Source organism: Artibeus jamaicensis, unplaced genomic scaffold, assembly GCF_021234435.1.
Source record: "Artibeus jamaicensis isolate MK-2021 breed Jamaican fruit bat unplaced genomic scaffold, CSHL_Jam_final contig_332, whole genome shotgun sequence".
Classification (NCBI taxonomy): Eukaryota; Metazoa; Chordata; class Mammalia; order Chiroptera; family Phyllostomidae; genus Artibeus; species Artibeus jamaicensis.
Genome location: NW_026521788.1, coordinates 23,199,234 through 23,222,603, shown reverse-complemented (window position 1 = coordinate 23,222,603; position 23,370 = coordinate 23,199,234). Strand labels below are relative to the sequence as shown.

General features: G+C 54.8%; 1 protein-coding gene across 1 annotated transcript in view; it reads right to left on the bottom strand.

Moving 5' to 3' along the window:
- CDH23 (cadherin related 23) overlaps nt 1–23,370 on the bottom strand; it is a 416,092-nt gene that overhangs the window by 179,143 nt on the left and 213,579 nt on the right. The window contains exons 10-11 of the mRNA XM_053663874.1: nt 13,738–13,850; nt 11,942–12,130 (exon numbers count right to left, since the gene is read on the bottom strand). Of these exons, the coding sequence (XP_053519849.1) occupies nt 11,942–12,130; nt 13,738–13,850 (302 nt within the window). The remainder of the gene's footprint in view (nt 1–11,941; nt 12,131–13,737; nt 13,851–23,370) is intronic.

Below are 23,370 nucleotides of genomic sequence, written 5' to 3'. Positions count from 1 at the left end.
AATGTTAATGAATTTGGACATTCCCTAATGAGGGCAATTAAGGGTCATTACCTTAAAAACAGAAAAGTAAACAAATATTCAAATGCTAATTAACTGAAGTTAGGGTACGCCTCCTCCTTCCCCTTCGGAGTCCTGCCCCTTTCTCTGTTGAGAGCACCCCCTGCCCCCCAGCCCGTCCCCTACCCCTGTGCTCACTCTTAGTCCTCACCTGCCTCAGGGCTGGCTCCTTCTTGGTGTCTTTACTGGCCCATCCTCCCCTCCCGTAACACTGGGGAGCCCCGAGGCTGCTCAGCCCCGGCCCTGAGCCCTGCTCTCCGCCCCACCCACACCCACTTGCAGGTGAGCCCAGCCAGACATGTGGCTTTAAATACCATCCAGATGTTGGCCCGGCGACGCTCATATTTCCTGCTTCAGCCAGAGCCACAGAGTGGTGGCTGGAGCCTCCTTGGCTCTCAGAGACTCTCGTTGGATTTGCAGAATCTGGGAGAGCCAGTCACATGGGTTGCCTGAGTTCGGCCACAGTAGGTGTATCTTGGTCACAGAAATCACCAAATGCTACCAACGAGGAACCCCTCCCCGCACCCAGAGTTGTCTGTTGGACACTTACCAGCTCACCCCTCTGCCTTCCTGGTGCTTCCATTTGGATCTCTAACCAGTCACACATAATATGCCGAGAGCTAGCCTGTGAATTCCACCTTTCGCTGACTGTTCAGCCCCTGCCCTCCCCTCCCCCGAACACACCTCAGCAAATCCTAGTGACTCTGCCTTTGAGACCACTTCCTAGTCCTCCGCCGCACCTCCAGTTACTGTCCTCACCTCCCAGTCTTGGCCGTCCCCGTGTTGTCCATTCACCCCGGGCAGCCAGAGTTCTTCTCAACAAATTTGTTAGAAAATTCACTGTTTTAACCCTCCTGACGCATACAATTCAGGGGTTTTTAGTGTATTCAGGATATTGTGCAACTACCACCTTTATCTGACCCCCAAACATTTTCATCCCTCCAAAAGGAAGCCCCCAACCCATGCATGGCTGTCCTCCCTGGTCCCTGCAGTCACTAACCTGATTTCTGCCTCTGTGGATTGGCCTGGACATTTCGTATAAATAAAATTATACATGATGTGGCCTTTTGAGTCCCGCTTCTTTTCCCGGACACAGTGTTTTCTGGGTTCATCGGAGGCGTGTCTCTACTCAACTTCTCTGTTACAGTGGCTCAGTGAGACTGCACTGTGCAGAGACACAGCACCTGGTTCTGCCCGCCCATCAGTTGGTTGCCATTCGGGTTGCTTACACGGAGTATCCCTTTGAAAGTTCAGTCAAATCAAGTCACTCGCTCCCTGGTCACTACCCGCCCCCCTAACCCCGGCCCCAGGCAGCTTCCTCCCTCACTCCTGTGAACACCTGGCCCTGACAAGCCTCCTCTTCCTCATCTGCGGAGCAGGTGAGCTCCTGCCTCACAGCCGCCGTGCTTGCTGCATAGGGTGCCCCCCCTCCAAATACCCACGTGGCTCGCTCCCCACCTCACCGAGGGCTCTCCTCCAATGCCAGCCATCGGGGGGCCTCCTCGGACCCCCGCCCCCTCCCAGCACGTCCTTCAACCCCCTGCCCTGCTGTCTTTCTTCCCACGGCTCTCATCTGCACTTGCCCACAATATACATTTAGTTACTCATTGGGTCCTTAAACTCTTTTTTAAAAATCTTCATCCAAAGACGTTTTTTCCCCCATTGTTTATAGTGAGGAAGGGAGAGAAGGAGGGAGAGAGAGAAACATTAATGTGACAGGCAAACATCAACTGGTTGCCTCTCATACACATCCAGACCGGGGACAGTACGCGCCTGGGCTGGGGATCAAACCCGTAACCTGGATATGTGACCTGACCGGGAATTGAACTCACAACCTTCTGGCTACAGGACGGTGCTCCGACCAACTGAGCCACACAGGCCGGAGCTCGTTTGTTTCTTCAGTCCTCCACCACTGGAATGGAAGCCGCCTGAGGGCCGGGCTTGGGCTGTTGTGTTCACTTATGGATGGTACCTAGAACCCCATCCAGATTATAGTAGTTTCTCAGCAAATATTTATTGAGTGAATGAACTAATGAAGAAATTCCCACTCAGTGCATGAGTCCCTCTAGAGCATCTCATACTTTCTGCTGCCTCAGGTGCCCACTGCCCTGCGCGTGCCCCTGTCACGGCGCGTCTTCGGCCCTGCTCTGTGACTCTGTGCCCAAGGTTCCTCTTTCAGCCCAGTTCTGCTCACGCGAGAAGAGCAGAGATATCTGCCCGGCTGCACTAGACTCAGGGCTCACGCCTGGACGTCAGGGCGGAGGGGGGCGAACCGTGCTCTGCACTGGCTAACCCGGTGTAAACATGCGACATCCCTGATTTTGAAAATTCCTTTTTTGAATGAAGTGGGCAGCAGATGCAGAAACCGAGGCCCGGAGAGGGAGAAGGGAAGGTCTGCCTGCGTGGGTGGGGTGACGTGAAACCTTGCCTTGCTGGAAAGGCCCCTTGCCCCTCCCGCCGTACCCCTGGACTGACGTCCCCTTCCAGGACACGGAGTCAGCAGGAGTCCGGGAGAGCAGGACTGGGCGCTGGCTCTGGGGAGGAGGCTCTGTGCCCTCCCTGGTGGCCCACCCTCCCCACAGCTGCCCAGTGGGACTGACTCTTCAGTCCCTGTCCCTTGTTGGTTAGGTTGTTTCCCGGCCCATGGTCACAGTGATGGGGTGAGACACTAAGCACAACTCCCAGTTGAGCTGTGCTTAGCCTGACCCTTTGAGACAGCGGGACAAACAAGACACACCACCCGTGGCTGTTAAGGGCACTGTGAGAGGTGGCGGGTGGGACAGGTGGGGGAGTGTGAGAGGAAGACGCGGCCACCTTCCAGGCCGAGACTGGGCTCACTAGCGCCCGTGGTGAAGGGGCACCACAGTGGGCGCGGACCAGCCCAGAGGTGATGGAGAGAGGGAGAGAGACAGAGAATAAAGTTTGTTAGTTCTGCTGTGCTCCCAGCGGGGAAGACCAGCCGCTGCGTTTAGGGAGTGTGCTTCCTGTGATAAAACGGTACCCACTGTCTCCCGTCCATGCCTGTCCTGCTCACGAGCGTGGGTGGTGGTGGGCGTGGGGAAGGAGACTGCCACTGGGGAGCTGGGTGGAAGAGGACAGGTTCTCCAAACCCCACACGGAAGCGGACCTCCAGTGGCTGGAGTGGCCTGGGCCTCGGGCACTGGGGCAGGGAGCGGGCGAGGAATGGGCCCTGGCGCTGCAGCTGCCGAAGCCGGCCCTGCCTGCCTCTCACCCTGCCGGGGTGGCGGTGCCTGCTGTAAACAGCATGCTAATTAGATTTACGGATGGGACTAAATTAGGAGGTGTCTGATCATGCTGAGGACACCCTCTGGTCCTCAGGGAGGCTGGAGCTCAGCACGATGAGAGGAATCACACCATGGGACGCAGCCACGCACAGAAAAATCCTCATAATCATCTCCGTCCTAATAAGAACCTCAGCGAAGGCAGCTGGGGAGAAATTAATGGGAAAAGCACAGGCAGGGCTGCCCTGCTCCCCCCCTTCCCTTCCAGAGCAGCTTTGCTTTGAAGTGGACCAATGTTTATATTTTCCCCGAGAGCCTCATCTTGGGGGAGAAACCCTAGAAATGTGAGCTGAGGACACTGTGAGACAATAGAGGGCTTGCAAATGAACCCCTGCCCTCTGCCAGGGCAGGAGGAGCATGGGGACGAAGGGGCAGAGATGCTCACCCAGGAACCATGAATTCCAGGTACCAGCTGTGCTGGTATCACTCCGGACGGACACAACCCCTGCTATGGAACAAAACCACCAGAGAACCTCTTACAAACGGGAGCAGCCAGGATGGGCACTCTGGCTGGGGTACGGGACGAGGCAATACCGACCTCACACCTCCATGTGCCTTACCTTGGTTGCTTCCTAGACCAGAGCCCTCAGCCCCTACCTCCTCTCAGCTTTACTTTATGCGGTGAGAGGCACAGAATGTTAGAGGCATTGCGGTCGCTTCCCTTACTCTTGCTGGAGGATTCAGTGGGAGGTGGGTGATTTCCAGCCAGAACCCTGTTACCTCCCTAATGGAGGGGAAAGAAGGGTCTGGATAATTGGGCAATCGCGCATCCAAAGAGAGAGCGGGAAGCTGCATCTGCCTCCGTGGGCGCTGGCAGCCAGCCAGCCCTTCCGACCCCCCCCCCCACCTCTCTCCACTGCTTCCGGAGTTTGGTTTCTAGTTCAAATCGCTTTGGAAAAACAGGAAGGTGGAGGTCTGTGCCTGGGTCATCTGATCAGCAGGTTGGAAGAATTTCAGGCCCTCGGGTGGCAGGGGTGCACATTTCCTGGGTCTCTACTAAAAACTGGGTGCTCATGATGAACTTATGGGGCCCAGCTGAACAGTGGCCTGAGGGTCCAGAACTGGAAAGTAGACCCTCAGCTGAACGTGCGGCAGGGAGCCCCCCTGCTCTGACCCCACCTCACCCCAACCCCGCCCCACGCAGAGCTGTGGCCCAGGTCCCCAGCTCAGAACCAGGGAGGTGTCGGCTCCAGGACAAACATGGAAGGAGGGAGCTGGGCTGAGGGGTGGCAGTCGGCGAGCACAGGGATTAAAGAGGTGGTTTCACTTTTGTGTGCCTGGACCCCTCCGACAGTGTGGGGAGCCCAGGGCCCCTCTCAGACTACCAGTTTTAGTTGCATAAAATAAAATATGTGGGACCACCAAGTCAACTAACTATTTTGAATTACAATCATCAAAGTAGTTTAAAAGGGTATTATGATAGAATTATGTGCCTTTTATTACATTAAACAGTAAGATTTGGCAGTGGGTCTAATATATGCTGTAATTTCAAAGTCACGGTGAATATAAATGACATTTTGAGATCGCTGGGACAAGTGTAATATGAATGTGAAAATATCTGAGATTTCTCTTGGGGTCAAAGTCACAGGTACCACTAATGCCACTGTGGTTTGTTTCATTTTTCATAATTAAAGGGCGTGCTCAAGTTCGGATAGAGGTCAGTGAAAATAAAGAGGCAGAGTTTCCTCCACCCAGGGTCACAGATGCCCTGGGGGTTCAGTGGGCCCCCCCACGCCTGGGCCATGAAGCCCCGGACCAAAGGGAAGCCTGGGAGGGGCCCTCGGGCCCTGTAGCCACACAACCTTGAGGGCTGCACGAGGCGAGGAGTCAGAGAAACTGCAGGCTGGACACACTGACTAACAGGAACAGATACAAAAATAAATTTAAATAAATACAAGGTTGCGGGCTGGGCTCTGTGACAGGCCTGGGCCACATGTGGAATGGAAAATGAGGGCGGATGGATAAAAATCGTGCCGAGACTAGCAGGGGAACGAGAACAGTCTCCCTCCCCACTGTCCCGCTCCGGCTCCCCATCCCTGCAAATGAACCCAGCATTCTGGAGTGTGGCCTTTCCTCCCATCATTGGCTTTCTTTTATTTATTTATTTGGCGATGTTTTCTCCTTGGGGAGGTGGGTAATTCTCTCTGTTTTTTTCTTTGCCCCTCAAACAAATGAATCATGTCATCTCCTGCCTGAAATAGGAATCAGGTCCCGACGGTTGTGTCTCTGTTCGCCTCTGCAGTGCAGGCGCCCCCTCCTTGCCTCGCCTTCCCCGATCCCTCCCACCAGCCATGCTGAAGGTGGGAGGCCCACCCGGGGGGTGGGACCAAAACTTTGAGAAGAGTGGGGAGCCATGGCCGCAACTGGGGAGACTTGCAATACATGCAGGAAGCACAAGATTGAGAGTTCAAGGGCAAGCTCTGAGACCCGTTGTTTGTGTGGCCTTGGGGAAGCCTCTTAACCTCTCTGAGCCCCAACTTCCTCCTCTCTGGCAAGGACACAGTAATACACATACCTCTCAGGGCTGAAGATAATAGAAAACAGCTAAAAGTTAGAGTGCTTTTTATAGGCTAGGCGCCTTTCTAAAAACACGTATTAACTTATTTAATCCTCATAAGAGCTTTGTGAGGCAGGTACTATTATTGTCTCCATTCTGCAGACAAGAAAATGGAATCAGAGAGAATAAGTAAGTTCTCTAAGGTCCTCCAGACCAAAATCGGTAGAGCCAGGATTTGAACCCAGGCAGTCTGGCTTCAAAGCCCTTGTTTTTAACCACCCAGCTACCTCTCTCTCCCTAACTTGTGGTACCAAATAAATATGCACATGGTGGGCTGGGAAAGGTGGGGTGAGGCTCTGGAGGTGCCAGGCCTCTCTGCCCAGAGTGGGGAGCAGAGGCAGATGGAGCGAGTTGAGGGAAGGGAGGATGAGCCTAGGTCAGGGGCGGGAGAGAATACGGAAGCTCGGGTGGCACCCTCCCGTCCGCACCCAGGTCCTCCTGGACGTAGAGAATATTAGGGTGTGTATCTTAACGAAGAATGACTGGTCCCATGCATGGTTTTCCAGAGGTGGACACGGAGGCACAGAGTGGGGACCTGACGCCTGGAATCACTCTGCGGGTGAGGAGCAGAGCTGCGGTGGGACCAGGCCACTCGGTGTCCTACTGGGAAGAGTTCTGAAGGCAGTTTCTATCAGACTTTTCAGGTTTCAGTATAAGGGACTGGGGTTCTCGGTTTCTTGCAAACAACTTAAGAAGAAAATGGCTCAACTGCAAGAGAGCCTCAAGGTAGATGCTGGAAGGCACCTGCCAACTGGAACCGGTGGTCAGGGGAGGTGGGAGAGCTCTGTGTAGGGGGGTGCTTTATTGCCTTTCCCTGCTTTCCCCCTCGGTCCCTGACAGGCCACTTTCCACACAGCAATCAGATGGCTTCATAAGAAAGATTTCTCAGAACAAGTCAGCTCCTTCACTCCCCACTGGGCTCAGAATAACAGAAAGACCTTCCCGTGGCTGGCAAGGCCTGGCCCGGTGCCTGTGGATGACCGCAGCCTCGCTCCTACTTTTCTGCTCCCTGAAAATGCCAGGCCATTTCCGGGGACCTCTGCCCTTGCTGGGGTACACTCACTGCGGGTCTTCTCCCTCCGCAGCGCTGACTGGCTGCCTCTGCACCGTGGAGCCCCTGCTCTCCCGGCACCTCCTCGGAAGGCATTTTTGTGCCGCTGAGTTGATGGTCCCCTTCCCCAGCCCATCACTCACCCTGTCTATTGACTTCTTGATGTTCACACCCACCTGCAGTGATAAGTACCAGTACTTATTCTTCCGGCTTCCCCACCGGGGAGACAAAGGAGTTCAGGGAGGCCTGGGGCCTCGTCTTCAGCACTGTCTCCTCAGCGTGCAGCACAGAGTAGGTGTGCAATGACTGTTGAGTGAATGAATGCATAATCCCCACAACCTGGGCACATTTGCACACAGTCCCTCAGACTGGTGGTGGGAGGCAAATCAGTGAAGTCTGAAGGCTGCTCTGAAACGATTCCAGTTTCCAGAAGCAGCCAGAACCAGGCGGTACAGGCGTCTATGGGGGAATACTGGCACCCCCCACCCCCCGACCACAACCCTGTCCCTCTGCAAAAGTGTCCTCTAGGACAATGGCAAATATGTTCTAAGAAGCCGTGGGTCAGAGACGAGGCAGAAATAAAGCGGATCAAATGCTCCCAGCTCTTGAGAAGAAAGATGCGATGTACACCAAGGGTGCTGCTCCTGATTGGCAGGCAGGTGAGAGGAACTGTCCACTTTTAGCTGAGTCAGTTGGGAGGGGTCGTGCACAGTGCAAAAGCAGTATTTAAAAACAAACCTGTTGCCGGAATTAGTAAAGCAGCCAGAGGCACGGTCCCCCCCACCTGCCCCCCAGCCTCTCTCATAATCCACTCACTTCCAAAGGGGAGCAGGTTTTGGGAACAGTGGAACAGAACATTCCAAACATTCCAAACATCCTAATCACCCCTGGGGCTGCTGGCTCTGCTACAGGTAGGACTGGGAGGGTACAGGCAAGATTGGGAGAGGAAAAGTTAACTAAGTGGAGAAAACACAAAGAGCGTGTCTCGGGCTGGGGGGGGTGAGGATAGGGTGGAATCCGAGTGAAGCAGAGCCCTGCCTGCCTCCCGTAGCTTCCCGGAGCTCCGAGGAAGAGACAAGCCTCCGCCCAGCAGCCGGGCGCCGGGGAATGAAGCTGCCACAGCCTTTCATTTGAAACTCGGAGATGAGCTCCCACGCCAAGGCTGACTCCTGGGGCCTTCGCCTGGAGATTTTTTCGGTGTGATTTGCATTACAACCATCTATTTGCATCTCAGCTGTCACACAGTGCAAATGGGTTGTTGTTGGTTTCAGCCCACCCAGTCCCTTCCTTTTCTGGCCTCTGCGAGTTTTCTATACCCGGGCAAATGAGAAGAAATTACTCCCAGAGACTTGACAATGAGGATGGAGTCCTTGGGAGATAGAAAGGGCCTCTTTCAAGCACCTTTGTTGGTTGGAATGGTCTGGCAGAGCCTAAGATTCAGCAAGAAACGGAGTGGAATTCTAGATCTGGAGAGGATGGCAGGCGTCGTCTAGTCTTTGTGAATTAGGTTGGCATCCTTCTTAGGTATGATGGCTACAAAATGCTGCCCTTTCTGTTTTCCATCAGCACCCTCTACTGCTCCACAATGGACATTTGGGGTCACCTTCCCACACACACTCAGCGGGAACTGGGCTTCAGCCCAAGAGCCCTGACCGACAGACGGTCAGTTTGGATCACCGCACCATCGAATCACGCACTAGCTCCACCAGTCCGTGTTTCTGTACTGCCTTGCAGGTGCCACACAGAGTGTGAGGCTCCGGGCCACACTGGCAGCAAAGGCAGGCCTGCCCCTGCCCGTGGCTCATTTGCTCATCAGGAGACACACTGTTAGGATAACACACCGATAATGCAAAATCACAGTCAGGGCAGTGCCAGGGAGAATCACACGGTTCTGTAGGGTCTGTGACAAAGCGATGTCGCCTCTCCTCATGCCCCCTTTCTTCCTCCAGGTTTGCTCAATGAACACATTTTTCTGCCACACTTGGCAAATCTGGAGTCACCTTCAACTGAGACACAAATCCCTATGGACGTATTCTCCCATCAGAAAGGAAACAGGAAGAAATGACAATTAAAAAAAATCTGTTACGAAAGTTGCCTGATTTCTCTTTGAGTTTTCCCCAGATTCTGGATGCTCGGCTGTGCTCAGTGTTGGTGGCATCTGTCTTTTCCGTTCCTGCTGGTGATGTGGCTGACACCCCAGCAGGAACCTGGGGCTCGACCCTCAGCACCCAAGACTGGGCCTTGGGAGCTGTTACCTGTCCAGATCAGAACCCCTCTGGAGTTTTGGAGAGTGGAGAAGACATGGGAAAGAGCAGAGCCATTTAGAAAGCAATTTCGGAAGCAGCCCAGGACCACATCCGGGTGGTTTGGGCGCAGTCCTGTTGGGAGCCTGGATGCGAGCCAGATAACCTTAGGGTGAGGCAGTCATTCCTCGGGGCCACCGCTCCCTGAGGGCAGGTCTCTTCCTGCACCTCCCTGTGCCCCGGAGTCAAGAGGAGCCCTATGGGAGGAGGCTGGTCCTCCACTGTCGGAGACACTGGCCAGCTACCTGGGGGCAACAGCGGAATGGCCGCTGGCGGTGCTGGACTCCGCGTCTACAGCAGGCGTGCTGATGCCTGTGCCTGGGTGGGGCAGCCTGTGCCCAGACACCCCTCGGCATTCCTGTAGACGCTTCAGACAGGTGTCCGGCAAAGACGGCCTGAGACAAATCCCTCAATCAGTCACTGTGAGCAGGGCCCTGGGCGTTCAGGCCCTGCTGGTGGTGATGCCCCCTGGTCCCCTCTGGTTAACACCTGTGTGTGGCAGGTACTTTCACACTAGGCTCTATGTACCAATCATGGGATCTCCTCCCCACCATATCCCTGTTGATCTCCCCTGTGGCAAACACATAGTTGCTTTCCCACATTTTGCAGCCTCCTGGCAGCAAGGTGGGGCATGTAGCTAGTTCTGGCCAATGGGCTCACTCTGGAACTTAGCAGAGAGGAGCTGGTGTTTAACTTCCTGCCGTCTCCTCCCTGCTGCGGGGACCAATGGAACTGCAGTGTGCACCTGAGTGGCTACAGAGAGGGTCCCCCCATCCCATGCCAGACAAGCAGTCTTAGAAATAAACTTCTGTGTCAGTGCTAATTTGTTGCTGCAATAGAAACAGACACATTTTCCTCTTATGTCTTTTTAACACAGATGAGTGAAGTGAGGCTTAGGAAGGGTCACTGACTCCCCCAAGGTCACAGACCTAGCAAATGGCCCCATCGGACTCCAGAGCTTGGGCCGTGAACCACTCCACACGCTGCCTCCCCTCTGGGTTGCCTCAATGGCAAACCCAAATTCCCAGCCTGGCATTCAAGGCCCTTCAAGGCCCTCCAGGCCTGAGTCCAGCCGACCTTCTCACCAGCCCGCTGCACAAACCCTGCATCAGTCGCAGGAGTCACCACCTGCTCCCTCTGTCCACTTGCAGGTTTCTCCCTCTGGGACTCTCTGTGGGCCGCTGCCCACCGGCCACCCCTCCTGCACTCCTTTTCCTGATCTGATTCACGCCCCAGGGCTCAGCGCTAGTCCACCTCTTGCCAGAGAACCTTTCCTGATCCCCCACCCCCACGCCCCCTTCCTTAGCCCAGCTCTGGAGCCCTCACTGCACACGTCACTGGACTCGGGACACACACTCCGCTTCCAGCGCCTCTGTTCTCTCGGGCTGTTGTTCTTTCTGTTTATCTCCACCCTTTAAACTTTCTACATTTTTGTATGTGATTTGAAAGGTTCATACTGCTTTTGTGTAAACACACTTGGGTCCTTGGCACAGAGACCTGGGTTAGCCTTCCTGGTCTCCCTTAAGGGGCCACATGTAGATCCTTGTAAACGGCAGGCACTCAGTACATACTTTAGTTCTTCAGACAGATGAATCTGAAATGACTAGCAGGGGGTGGAGGCATGTGCACACACACACGCGCGCACACACAGGGAATGACCTGCCCTGGTGGCCCTGAGACCTCGTGGGGGACCATGGGCTGGTGAGAGAAGCTGGTGGGAGAGGAAAGGGCTGTGGGAGGAAGGGCTCCTGGGTGGGCATGCTGGGTGGTGTGCAGAGCAGTCAGGGTGGATGGGGCAGGAGGAGCAAGGAGAAAGCTGGGCCTGGAGCAAGGCCAGTGCGGGAGCCCTGAGTGAGGAGTGATTGCAGAGAAGGACCTCGGGCTGGGAAGCCTGAGGAAATTCCTGATCAGAGTGGGCCAGGGGAGCGGCGGTGATAAATAGAAGTCCTGTGGACCCTTGTGGCTATAATGGGCAGGGGACATGGGGCGCAAGAAGGAACTGGGGGAGGAGGCGGGCTGAGAGGGTCCCACTCATATAGAAGCCTGTCTGATCCAGGCCTGGCCCATCACTGATGACACAGGCCCCGCCCCAGAGCCTCCTCCCTCCTGCCCCTCTGGACCTCGCCCTCACTAGAGGCTCCTGCCCCTCTTTCTGAGACTGGCCTCCGCCAGGCAGGCCCTTGGGCAGGGGATACGGGCGTCCCAGAGCCCCGTGCAGTCCCCTTACAGCCCAGGTCCCCACTGAGCACACCGACTCCTCGCATGAAAGAGGAGGAGCCGTTATTACCCTGAAAGCAGGGATAGGACATTCTTCCAAGGTCATTATTTATACAAGAGCCTCTGTCTTCTAAAATTTCTACTTTTTGGGTGTACGTTTTCTAGTGCATCTATACGAGATTAGTAGAATGATCATGTATATAGCTTCTGAATAAATTACTCCACATTGGAGGTATGTACTCAAGTGTTTTTGCAGGTTGTGGGATGTAATCCACAAGTTAGAGACGATGGTTTTTGCAGCCTTATTTATCCTCAGAACACAGCAGGGGAGGGGATGTTTGTTTGTTTTACAGATGGGGACCTGCAAGCACAGAGATAACTAGGGATTTTCCCAGGGTCGCACAGCGCAGGCAGGGTGGAAGGTCTAGATGGGCCGCGGGTCCCAGGGACTTACCTCGTCCTTGTCCACCACCTGGATGAAGAGGGGGAGGGCGAAGCCAACCTGTGCCAGCTCAGTGATGGCCACGCTGTACTCGGAGCTGTTGAACTCTGGGGCATTGTCATTGATGTCAATAACCAGGATGTTGAAGGTTGTGGTGACTGTGGCGTCGGACGGGGTGCGGTCATCATTCAGCTCTGTGCCCTGCAGATAGAGGACGGATGCTTCAGGCTGAAGGCAGCTTTGACCACACCAATAGCTTTCATTTACCTGGGCTTTCTCAGTGCCAGCCATGGCGCTCTATGGCACTGCTGTGCCCTCACCTCATCCTCACCACAACCCCAGGAGGAAGAGTCTATCATAGCATTCCCATTCTACTGATCCCCATTTACCAATGAGAAAACTGAGGCTCAGAGAGGTTAAGTAACTTGTATAAAGATGCACAGCCAGAGTAGGTATCAAGCTTAGGCAGTAGGATTCTAGAACCAAGGGGCTGAGGTGGGATAGGGAGGGCAAGACAGATTTAGGAGCTCATTGAGGGACAAAGTAAGAGTCTTTATGCAATTTGGCAGATAATAAAACTGAGGCCAAGAATGTTTGTGTTAGCAGGTAATCAAGACTTAATTCAGTATCTGTCACAGCCTGAACACTGTGCCAGGCACCGTGAAGGTCTGGACCAGACTCAGGAACAGATGGACTTAAGTACCTGGGTGCCCAGCCTCCCAACTGCAGCCGTCAGGTTCTGAAACACCCATTCCCACCTCCACCTCTGAACCAGCCCCTCTGGGCAAGAGGCCCAGGACTAGGTATGTTTCACCAGCTCCCCAGGGGATTTAGACTCACAGCTGAGTTTGGGAAATCACCCTAATACTTTGTGTAAAAATGAACAACTGAGTTCAGGGTCCCCCAGGGGAGTGGTGGCTGCAATGGGACTAGGCAGTAGCTCTCTCCCATTGCCACTGCTGCTCTGTGGGAAGGAAGGCTGAGGGGGGCCCACAGGTTTGGTGCTGGGTGGTGGAGAGGCGGTGGGAGCACGCCCTTTCCCCACTGGCCGACACATGCACATCAGGTGGAGAGGAAGGAGGCAGTGGGTGAGAGGGGGCTACTGAACCCATTGCCTTAGGCCCTCTCAAGGTCAAGGAGGGCAGTTAAGAGAAGCAGGTTGGGCTGCAACATCCTCCCCACACCACTGGAAGGGCCTCCTTCCCCAGAGCTCCTCTCCTCAGTCTTTGCCCCACCCCTGCCCCTCAATTGATGGCTGGTGCTGGGGACGACCCCTGTAGCCCATGCAGAATCCATGCCCTAAATGGGCTTCCTGGAGAATGGCTCAGCAACTCACTGATTTTAATTAAAAGTGGCCATGAGTGGCAGTTTCTACAGGGGGCGGGTGTGAGGCGGGGCTGTGGCTCTACCACAACTTCCGGGGTGGGGACCACTGCAGGGGCCACCCTTCCCCACTGCACCACGTTTCCTAACAAGGCAGCAACCCCGGGGAAGCTGCGAAAATCAGAAATGGGACAAAAGAACCCAACCCAGAAATGGGGTAAACTTAAGAATCGGAGTTGGCTACAGCAGAGAACTTGAAATTATGGATAACAGTAAGGACCATGAGATGAGCACCTACTATGTGCCCAGCAAGGCCCCTGCCATGGCCTACTCCTGATACACATTGGCACGAGCCCCAGGCATCAGCACAGGGTGGGAGAGCAGAAGTGACGTGCCTCCTGGGAACCTCCACCTTGGCCACTGCTGGGGGTTGGCACCATGTGTGGGCATCCCCTCCACCTGGATGGAGGTGGCCTGGCTCTTACCTTCACAGTCAGGATGAAGCCGTGGCTGTACAGGGGGTTCTCCCGGTCCAGCACACCATTCAAGGTCAGGGCTCCACTGATGTAGTCCAGGGCAAAGATGCTGTTGGTGTTCCCTGCAAGGGAGAGAAGCATTCTGGGTGTGACTGGGCCACAGAGGAGGTGGACCGGGGGCTGAGACCACGGCTCCTCTCTGGCAGTTAAGGGTGAGTTGGTAACTTAATGTGGATGCTCAAGGAGGAAGGGAAAGAGCTCTGGAGTACGCAGGAGCACACGGGAGTACACGAGAGTACACGGCCCAGGCAGGAGCGGCGTGGAATCACAGGTGAGAGCAGCATGCCCACTCACTCCCAGGGATCGGGAGAAAATCTTGGTTTGGTGCTGACACGTTGGCAATGCCCCTCTAATGCTTGCTTGCTTTCCTGTGTGACAAAGAGTGGGCTTCAGCTCAGAGCCTCTGGAGGGGGCAGTGCCCAGGAGGACCTGGTAATTTGGATGGTCTGAAAGTCGATGCCTCCCACAACTCAGATGGTGAAACCCTAACATCCAAAGCAAAGGTATTAGTGAGCGGGGCCTTTGGGAGAGAATGGGATTAGTCTCGGACCCTGCAGAGCTCCAGGCTGCCACTCTGATCCCACCCCCTGCCCTAGAGCTGTGAGAAACACGTTTCTGTTGTCTATAAGCCACTCAGCCAGCGTTGTTTTGTGTAGTCACCCCAACGGATTGAGGCGGTGACCTTGTTTCGTTTCCTTCGTGCTTGTCTTTATGGTTCTGTTCTGTTCTATTCTAGTTTTCTATTTATGACAATGATGCAGTTTCCTTTTATGATAAATATAAGTTAAAACAATTCAATTTCAAGTATATAAGTACTTATTACAATTTAAATTATGTGTGTAAAGTACTAGCAAAACTCATAGACAAATGACCTTGCTCAAAAAGAGGCCCCCCCCCCCCGTGTCCCACCCTCTCTTCCCCGCCAACCTCATTTTATGATCTCACCTACAGGCACCCCGTGCCGCCACAGTGGCTTCCTCAGGTTCCCTAACTCACCGTGTGCCTTCCTGCCTGCTTGTCTTTCAGGGGCACCTTCCTCTCTCGACTTCCATTCCCCTCCTCCCACCCAGTGCCAGCCCCCACTCCCGGGAGGCAATCCCACCTCTCCTGCTGGCCCCTCCACCCCCACAGGCAGTAATTGCTGTTCTGTTCATTATTCCGTCATCTCCCCACCCAGGATAAAAGCCCCCAGAAGGTGGAGGTCTTCTACAATGACCCCTCAAGGCCCCTGGACGGCGAGGGACGCACAGTCGAGAGCGCATCCCTGAAGGAGGCTGCTCCCAGCCCTCCTGGGCCCCTGTCCTGCCCTTGAAGCCTCCCCACCAGGCTGGGAGCTCACCGGTTTTACCCGGGGAAATTCCCAGTTCCACCCTCCTCTCTTCCTCATTAACCACACACTCACTCATGGCTGCCATCTGTCCACTTAGTCAGCAGTCCCCTGGGCCAGGCCCGGAGCTTGGCGTTGTGGAGCGCCAGGGATTCTGACTCTACAGCGTGTGCAGCCTGGTGAGGGGGCATCTCTGGGTTCACGGCAGTCAGGCTGTTCACACATGGGAAGGCTTAAAGACGGAAAGCTTCATGGACGAAGTGGCATTGATTCCCTGTATCACTGTTTAGCTGTGTGACCTTGGGCAGCTCACCTAACCTCTCTGTGTCCTGGTTTTCTTATCTGCAAAATGGGGATAATAATGGATCTAGCTCATAGGGTTATGAGAACTAAGTGAGTATGAATATATATATATATATACATATATATATATATAATGTTTAGAACAGCTCATGACACAAAGTAAGTATTCAGTAAGTGCAGTTTGAATTGGGTCGGGCCTTGGAGGACAGGCAGGCCTGGGGAAGGGGGTGGAGAGACACTGATTCCAAAGGAGGGAACTTATGCCAGGTCTTGAACACACACAGGCGGACACCTGGATCGCCCATGGAAGCTGCTATATCTCCCTGTTCTTCCCTTTCCTCAGCTCTAAAGGGATTTTTTTCTAAAGATTTTTAAGGACAAGATCAGAGAGCCCGCTGCTGGCCTGCCCTCTCCCCCACCGTGCTCACAGGCACGGGCAGCCCTCCCACCTCCAGCATCCGTCCTATCATTCCAGATTTTCATATAAATTTATTCTTCCCAACAAAGGGACGTATCAAATGTTTAACTGAATGTGATTCAATTTTTATCTTTGCATGATTTTCCCTATAAATCATTCACAAACCAGAAGGCCTTTGCTGAACAATATGCTTGGTTTTCATTTTGGAAAGTAGGGCGTCTGCCCCGGTGCACTCAGTTGGAATGCCCCACCCAGCACCGTCACCCCACTGATGGCTACCCTGCCCATCCCAAACCCAGATTCTGTCTCAGGACATAGAACACCCCCTCTTCCAACCTATGCATCTTCTCCAATGAACGTGTAGGCAAATACCCCCAACTGATGCACAGCCAGACTCGAGGACAGCCCCCCCAACACATGCGTGCTTCCTTTTCACACATCTGTGTGTGGGTCTCACCTCCGACCTCCTGCCAAGTACAAATCACAAACTCCCAGGACCAACAGCCAGAAAGGGTCACACCCAGAGAGCTGACAAGGCCACCTGGGCGAGGCAGAGGGTCTGATGGTCCTATTATCACCATGGCAACATCAGCACTCATGGGGATGCTGGCTGAGTCTAGCAGGAAGAGCCCTGGTCCCCATAGGGAGGGCCAAGGGCAGGTCTCATTCAGAGACTGATTGATTAGCTCACTCTTTCATTCGTGTTAATCCTGAGCACCTATTGTGCGCAAGGTGCTGGGGAATCAGTAGAGAAAAGCGGGCAGGGTTGATGCCTTAATCACATTATTGAACGTATAACTATTATTTGCTGAGCTATGGCCCCTGAAGAAAAGCAACACAAAGTGGAGCGGAGAGGTGCTTAAGATTACGCCCTCTGGGGGCAGACGGAATGGGTTCAGATCTCAACTCTGCTACTTACTAGCTGGGCGACCTGGGTCAAGTTGCCTAACACACCTGGGCCTCCATGTCCTGGTCTGTAAAATGGAGCTAACTATAGTTACCATGTCGCTGTGAGGATTAAAGGAGCTAATACAGTGCTTGGCACATAGGAAGCTCTCAACACTGTAGCCCACCTCCTCTGCCCCACCCTGACCTGAGAAGCCTGTGCCTAGGCTGTCTGCCCAGTGGGAACATGGAGTCAACCCCATCTTCTTGCCAGGACAGACTCACAACCAAGCACCCACGTGTACAAGTTGTCAGCCCTGGGGTCAAGGCCGAGTACTAACCTTCAGGCCCCTAGGGCATCACGCCGGGGGCCCTGGCCTCTGCTTCCTGCATCACTCACCCCTGGCGGGCGGGGGGGGGGTGCCACATATTCTCTCCCTTTCCTCCTTCTCCCCTCTTACTATTCTCTCTTCCCTGGGGGGCTGTGAGCTTGGCAGACATGCACACAAGTTTCTCTGCTTTCCTAGAAGCTGATACCACCATGTCAGCCCTCTGGTCTCCTGACATTCTTTATCCAAGTCCCATGGGACATGGGGGGGGTTGGGGGCGGCTCAGTAGGGACGCCTTTCACCTGTTCAGCCCCCACTGCTGAGCAGAAGGGCAGCTGCCTCCCTTGGGTCGACAGGTGCTGTCCTAGGTGTGTGTGGATATACCTGGTAGGGAGGGGCTCTAGGGTGGAATGGGCTGCACCTTAAGTGCGCAGGGCTTCTGGGGACTGTAACTTCAGGAAGTCACACAAGCAAAGAAGCAGGTCCTGACCAGCCCTGCTCGTTCTCTTGGGGGCAGCCTTCCTCTAGAAGCTGTAGGCACCAAGCTCTCTTCAGATTTGCAAGAAAGAGGATGTGAATCAGGCGTGGGGGACCATGAAAGGCCGCCGAGGGCGAGTCACAGCCTTCTTTTCCCCGTTTATTAAATTATAGTAGCTCAGTCAGAGTTGAGATACAAGGACCGGTGGGGAACAGACTTGGGGACAGAGGGTGCAGGTCCCACTGCCTGGAGTTTGGTGTAAAAAACAAGGAGAGGTGGCGTGGCAGCTAGAGGGCACAGCAGTCAGGCAAAGGGCTTCTGTGTGACACAGAATGATGGCCACGGGGAGGGGAGGAAGTGGGAGTGGCAACCGGAGCGGGGTGAGGGCGGGTGGATGGTCCGACCTGGGGAGCAGAGGGGCAGCTCTCTCTCTGAACCGTGAAGGGCTCGCCTTCCCGCCCCCGCACTCCTCCCCGGGCTCCCCGTCTCCTGGCCCCGGCCAAGTCTCATCAGTCCTACATCTTGTCCCCTTGTTATCGCGCCGGCAGCATCTCGACCCGTGGCTGAGCTGGGTCTCGGCAAAAAGCAGTTTGGTGAGTGGCCGATGGTGCGTGTGTGAACACAGGCTGATGACTTTCAATTGCTTTGTCTGCTCCACTGGGCTAACAGCGCCCGTTCTCTCTGCTGTCACAACTAAAGAAAAGCCAAGGGCTCCCACCTCAGCCCTCCCCATTCTTAAGATCTACCTCCAATGTCACTGGCTCAGGAAGCTAGTTCTGGAAGCTGTGTCTCTCGCTCCTTCCAGCCCGGCCCTGGGCCGGCACCCTCAGAACCGCCCTGTGCTGTGGGCTCCCCGGTTCTCGTGCCCGGAGACCCAGAGTGGCCTTGAGGAGAAGGGCTGGCTGGGGGCTCGCGCTTCTCTCCCCTGCGGCACCCACGACAACGCTCAGGGCATATCTGTTGGACGGCCTGCAGTTTTGCTCCCCCTTTACAGCAGTTAGGAAGGGTCCACGGGCACACGGCAGGTGGGGACACCCTTTGGGCCTGGCCTGGTGCGGGGGCCGTGGGGGGAGACAAAAGAAGAGAGCAGTGCTCACGAAGAACTCGGCCCGTACCCACTCAAATGCAAGGCCCTGAATGGAGGCAGGAGGCTGGATGAGATGACCTGTGGGACCCGGACCCCTCCCCCGGCCCTCCCCAGGCCCAGAGAAGTGTCCCCAGGGAAGTGAGCAGAGCTGGGATTCACACCCCTTCCCTCTGGTGGTCTCTCTCTTAGTCACGGTCTCTGCCCGCAGTTTACCCGAGTGAAGACCACCGCCTGTGCGCAAACTCACGTGTTATAAGAACTGGGTGCCGGCAGCAGCTCTGCCACTTGCGACCTGCAAGACCCCCAGCAACGCTCTGATTCCCTTGAGCCACGTCCCTCACCTGTAAAGTGTGGGTAACGGCTCGCACCCCACCGGGCTGTGTGAGGGCGGGGCGGGGTCATGTGCGCAGAGCCCCTACCATGCTGCCTGGCAGGGTCCGTGTGGGTTATGTTCTCCCTCCTTCTTCCCCTGCTCTGCCTGCTTTCTGGGTCAAAGAATCAGACCGGGTTAGTCCCAGCTGTGGCCTCTCTCACCTAGAATGAGTCCTGAGGAGCTCTCCCCAAAGAGCCAGCATGTATAGTGCCTGGCAAAGCATTTTGCATGTGTATCTTTCCCAATTTTCACAAAACTCCCACGAGGTAGGTCCTATTATCGCCATTTCCCAGATGAGGAAACTGAGGCACAAGAGAACGACGGGCACTGGGTCACCCATGCAGGGAGGGGTGGAGCGAGGGCTCTGGCTCAGCTCTCCCCGCGCTGGCGTTCGTGTCCTGCCAGCGGTCCCGGGTTTCCCTTTCCCCGCTGCCAGGGGCCGCCCATTAAACAGCTGTGCGCATATAGCCTAAGCTGCCTATAGCTGTCCAATGGAACCGTGTAATTGTGTCTGGTATAGACTGGTATCACGTATCATGAAAATTGGGAGTCAGTCTGAGATAGAGGCTTTGGAGATACCTTATGAATTAAAAATGGCTACCTAGCTGCCTGCGCACAAAAGGGGCAGGCATCCTGGGTGGCACCTGGGCTGGGCTGCGTTTGGTGGCTTTGCGATCAACATATGGCAGCCAGTGATGTGGGTTACCTCATCACCTCCGCTTTCAGTGGAGGCGGCAGGCACGGCTGAGGGCTTTGTCTCCCCATCCCCGGCACCGGACCCTCCAGGTGGGGGATTAGGCCCACCTCCTCCCCAGAGCTTTTCCTGAAGCCACCTGGAGCCTTCTCCCTGGTGATCTTTGCTGGGTGCCTCGTCTGCATTCAGGTCTGAGCTCAAATGTCATCTCCACAGGGAGCCGTCCCTAATCACCCGCAGTCCCACTGTCACCCTGTCACTCTCCTCTCTACATTCTGTTTTCTTTCTTTCAGAGCACTTCTAGTTTCTGAACCTCTCTCCTCATCTGTGCATGCGTTTGCCTCTTGTTATCCGCCCCCCATACCCCCCTGGAATGCAGCCCCAGGGGGGCGGGGGACTGGTTCCAAATAGGTGCTCAGCGAACAGTGTTTGAACAAATGAACGCCCGAAGCAGGGACGTCCGGGGCCCCTCTGGGGCAGGTGTGAAGGGCTGTGGGGCAGGATGCTGCTGGGGTGACTTACCATGAGGCACTGCACCAGGGCCGTGAGGAGGGATCGGCCAGTTAGCAATTCCAGCTGGGGCTACCAGTCCTTCCGAACAAGCCATGACAATATGTTCGAGCTGAGCCCGGCTCAGTTAATTACAGTTATTATTGTCCAGTCAGGGAAAGATAACCTTCCGAGTCCCTCAAGTAGGTGTGAATTGCAGTCTGCTTGTCTTGCAGGCGTTTCACAGACCAATGGTTTCCATCAAGCTCACTTAAACCAACAAATGATTACCTCTCCTAATAAGACCACAAACTGGACTCTGATTAATTTGCTAATAACTGGCTCCAATTTGTGAAACATTAACCTGAGTAGCCAAAGATAGTAAAGCCTATTACATCAGGGTGGCTAAGGGTCAAGCCATGGCCCTCTCTCACACACAGCAGTGCCTGGCTCCCTGCAAATGGGGAGCCTTGGACAGGCATCCTCTGCAGACACCGTGATGGGGACCAGCAAGGCATTGCCAGGGGCGATGGCTCGGATCCGAGTCCCCTGGGTTCCTGAAAAACCTCCACCCTGAACCTAGGGGAACTTCTCCAAAGGCAACAATCATGGGTGTGCTCGTGATGCGCCCCTTGGTGCTGTTTACTGGGGAAAGTTGGGAACAGGCTAAACGTTGGACAGCACAGGATTAGTTCAATACGTTACAACTCCGAGATTTGGTCAGCCGTGAGAAACAATGTTGCAGAAGAGACGTGCGTGACTTGGCATAACCAACTGAGCTACCGGCTGGGGCAGATGTTTGTGACTTGAAAAGACAGATGCTGGAGACATTTTTTTTCCAGTGAGTCATGAAATTATCAGTGTTCTGTAAGACGCATGCTTTATTGTTTAAAAATACAGGGGTGGGCCAAAGTCGGTTTACAGTTGTTCGTATGGAAAGTAACCTGATAATTACTAAGCAATAATAGTAGAATAAACTTGTGTTCCACGTGCTCACAACTGTAGGCCTGCTCTTGCCCACCGCCGTATGAGCCCAGATCTAGGAAGGAGACGTTGCCAGCGTGTTAAAGGCTGCCTCTGTCACGGGCGGCTGCTCTGCACTCTGGGGGGGTGTAGCAGCACCCTAACCTTGAGCCACTGGACACCAGGAACACCCCTCTACCCAGCTGTGACAGCCGAAAAATCCCCAGGCACTGCCCAAATTTCCCTAGGTGGCGGACAAAATCGCCCCTGGTTGAGAACCATTGTTCTAGAGTCATGTCAACTTTTCCCTTTTGACCTAATGGATTACTTCTTTTAAAAAAAATAGAAGTTCCTTTAATGACTAATCCCCCGAATTCTAGGGCTGGATGGCGGTGGTGGCTGCACAGCACCGTGAAGTGCCCAACGCCGTTGAACCGTGTGCTTGCAAGAGTACGTGTCACGTTGCATTTTACCACAAAAATCCCCAAGGCTTGACGATACGTGTCTATATTTTCTACGATGGTGTCGGATGCAGCCTGATTGGGAAATGAATCTCTCTAATTAGTTATTCTTCTTGCACCAGGATCACCACCTTACTAACGACCATTTGCTTAGCGTCATTTCCCCCGAGGACAGAGACCTTTCCTGCCTTGGTCGCTGCTACTACATCAGCCAGGATAAAAGGAGGAATTTGCCTGAATTTGCAAGGCCCTGGAGAGGCTGAGCTGCATTAGAGGAGGTCTCTGTTCCCAAGTGGCCCCCATCAAGATGAGGAAAGATGACCCGGGCCAAGCAGGTGCCCAGCCCAGCGGAGGGCAGCCGACGAGGGTGTGGGGAGACGGGTGCAGGAGGGGCTCCTTCAGCTGGGCCTTGGAGGGCAGGGTGTGGGTAAGCATGGACAGGGAGGGGGCAGCCCCGTCAGGGGAACCAGTATGAACGAAAGGATGGAGAGGGGTCAATGGCTTCGCCGGTGCAGAGCCATTAGGAGGGGCAGAGCTCACTTGCAGTAGCGTCAGGAGCAAGTGAGCTAGGATGTGGGAGCCTCGGATGGCAGGTGAGCAGCTGGGATTTTTGTCTGACAGCAGTGGGGAGTCCCCAGAGGCAGGAAGGCCTGTCAGTGACGAGGAAATGGACTGGGTGACGGTAGTGGGGAAGGGGCAGTTACAAGGGCCATGGCTGTGGGCCCACTATGTTTCAGGCCGGGCTCTAAGCGCTTCACATGCTCAGCCCGTTACTCTTCACGGCGATGCCACAGGCAGAGCGTCCTTTACTGCCACCTTTGTTACTCCCATTATTATTGCTATTCCCATTTCACAGGTGAGAAGACAGAGGCACAGAGAAACTAGGTGACTTTCCTGAGGTTGCATTGCTGGCTCACAGCAGACGCAGAACTCAAGGCCACACCGACCGACCCCAGAGTCTATAGTTTAGCCCACATGCCAGGCTGCCCCCAGCCTCGGGGAAGACGCGCGCTTCTACCCACTGGGACAGCACTTCACAGGGCTTCTCACAACTGAGAGCTCACTGGCTTCTAAAAGTGCCCTGTGAGGCCAGCATGGCACCCTATTCATCAGACGAGGAAACTGAGGCTCAGCCAGGGAAATGACATATACAAGGACATATGGCTAGTGACCATGCTGGAATTAGATCCTGGGTCTTCCGAGTCTCAAATGTCCCTCCCGGCTGCCATGGTCTCTCCTGTGAGGGGCTGGTGCTCCCTAACCCCTGGAGTCTGGCCAGGGGATGAGCAAAGTGAGGAAAAGGAAAGCAGAGGGCCCTGGATCTCTCGGGGACCCATCTGATCATTGGCCTGAGGCCTGGTTACCTCCGGGGCCAAGGCCAGGTGGGCCCAGAACAGCCACGCCCATCCTTAGTGGGGTCCGTCCTTGGGCCAAGGGTGGGAGCCGAGGTGCATCACGGTCCCTACGGACCACCTGCTCTGTCGGCTGCTGAGCCAAGCCCACATAACTCACCTGAGGCGTGGCACTTAAGGGAGCATCAGCGCTCTGGGAGATTTATGGGCTCCGATGAAGCCATCTCAATCCTCAGATAAGAAGTGTTTGATATTTGATGATCTGAAAGGCCTTGTCCTAGAGGGAGAGTGTGAAGAGGGAAGGAGGAGGGGAGATGCTTAGGAAAACAAACAGGAAGGGGACCAGATGCCCAAGGAGAAGGGAGCACAAAGTGGATGTATCCTCTGTCTCCCCTCCTTCTGGCACCGCTGTGCCAATCCGGC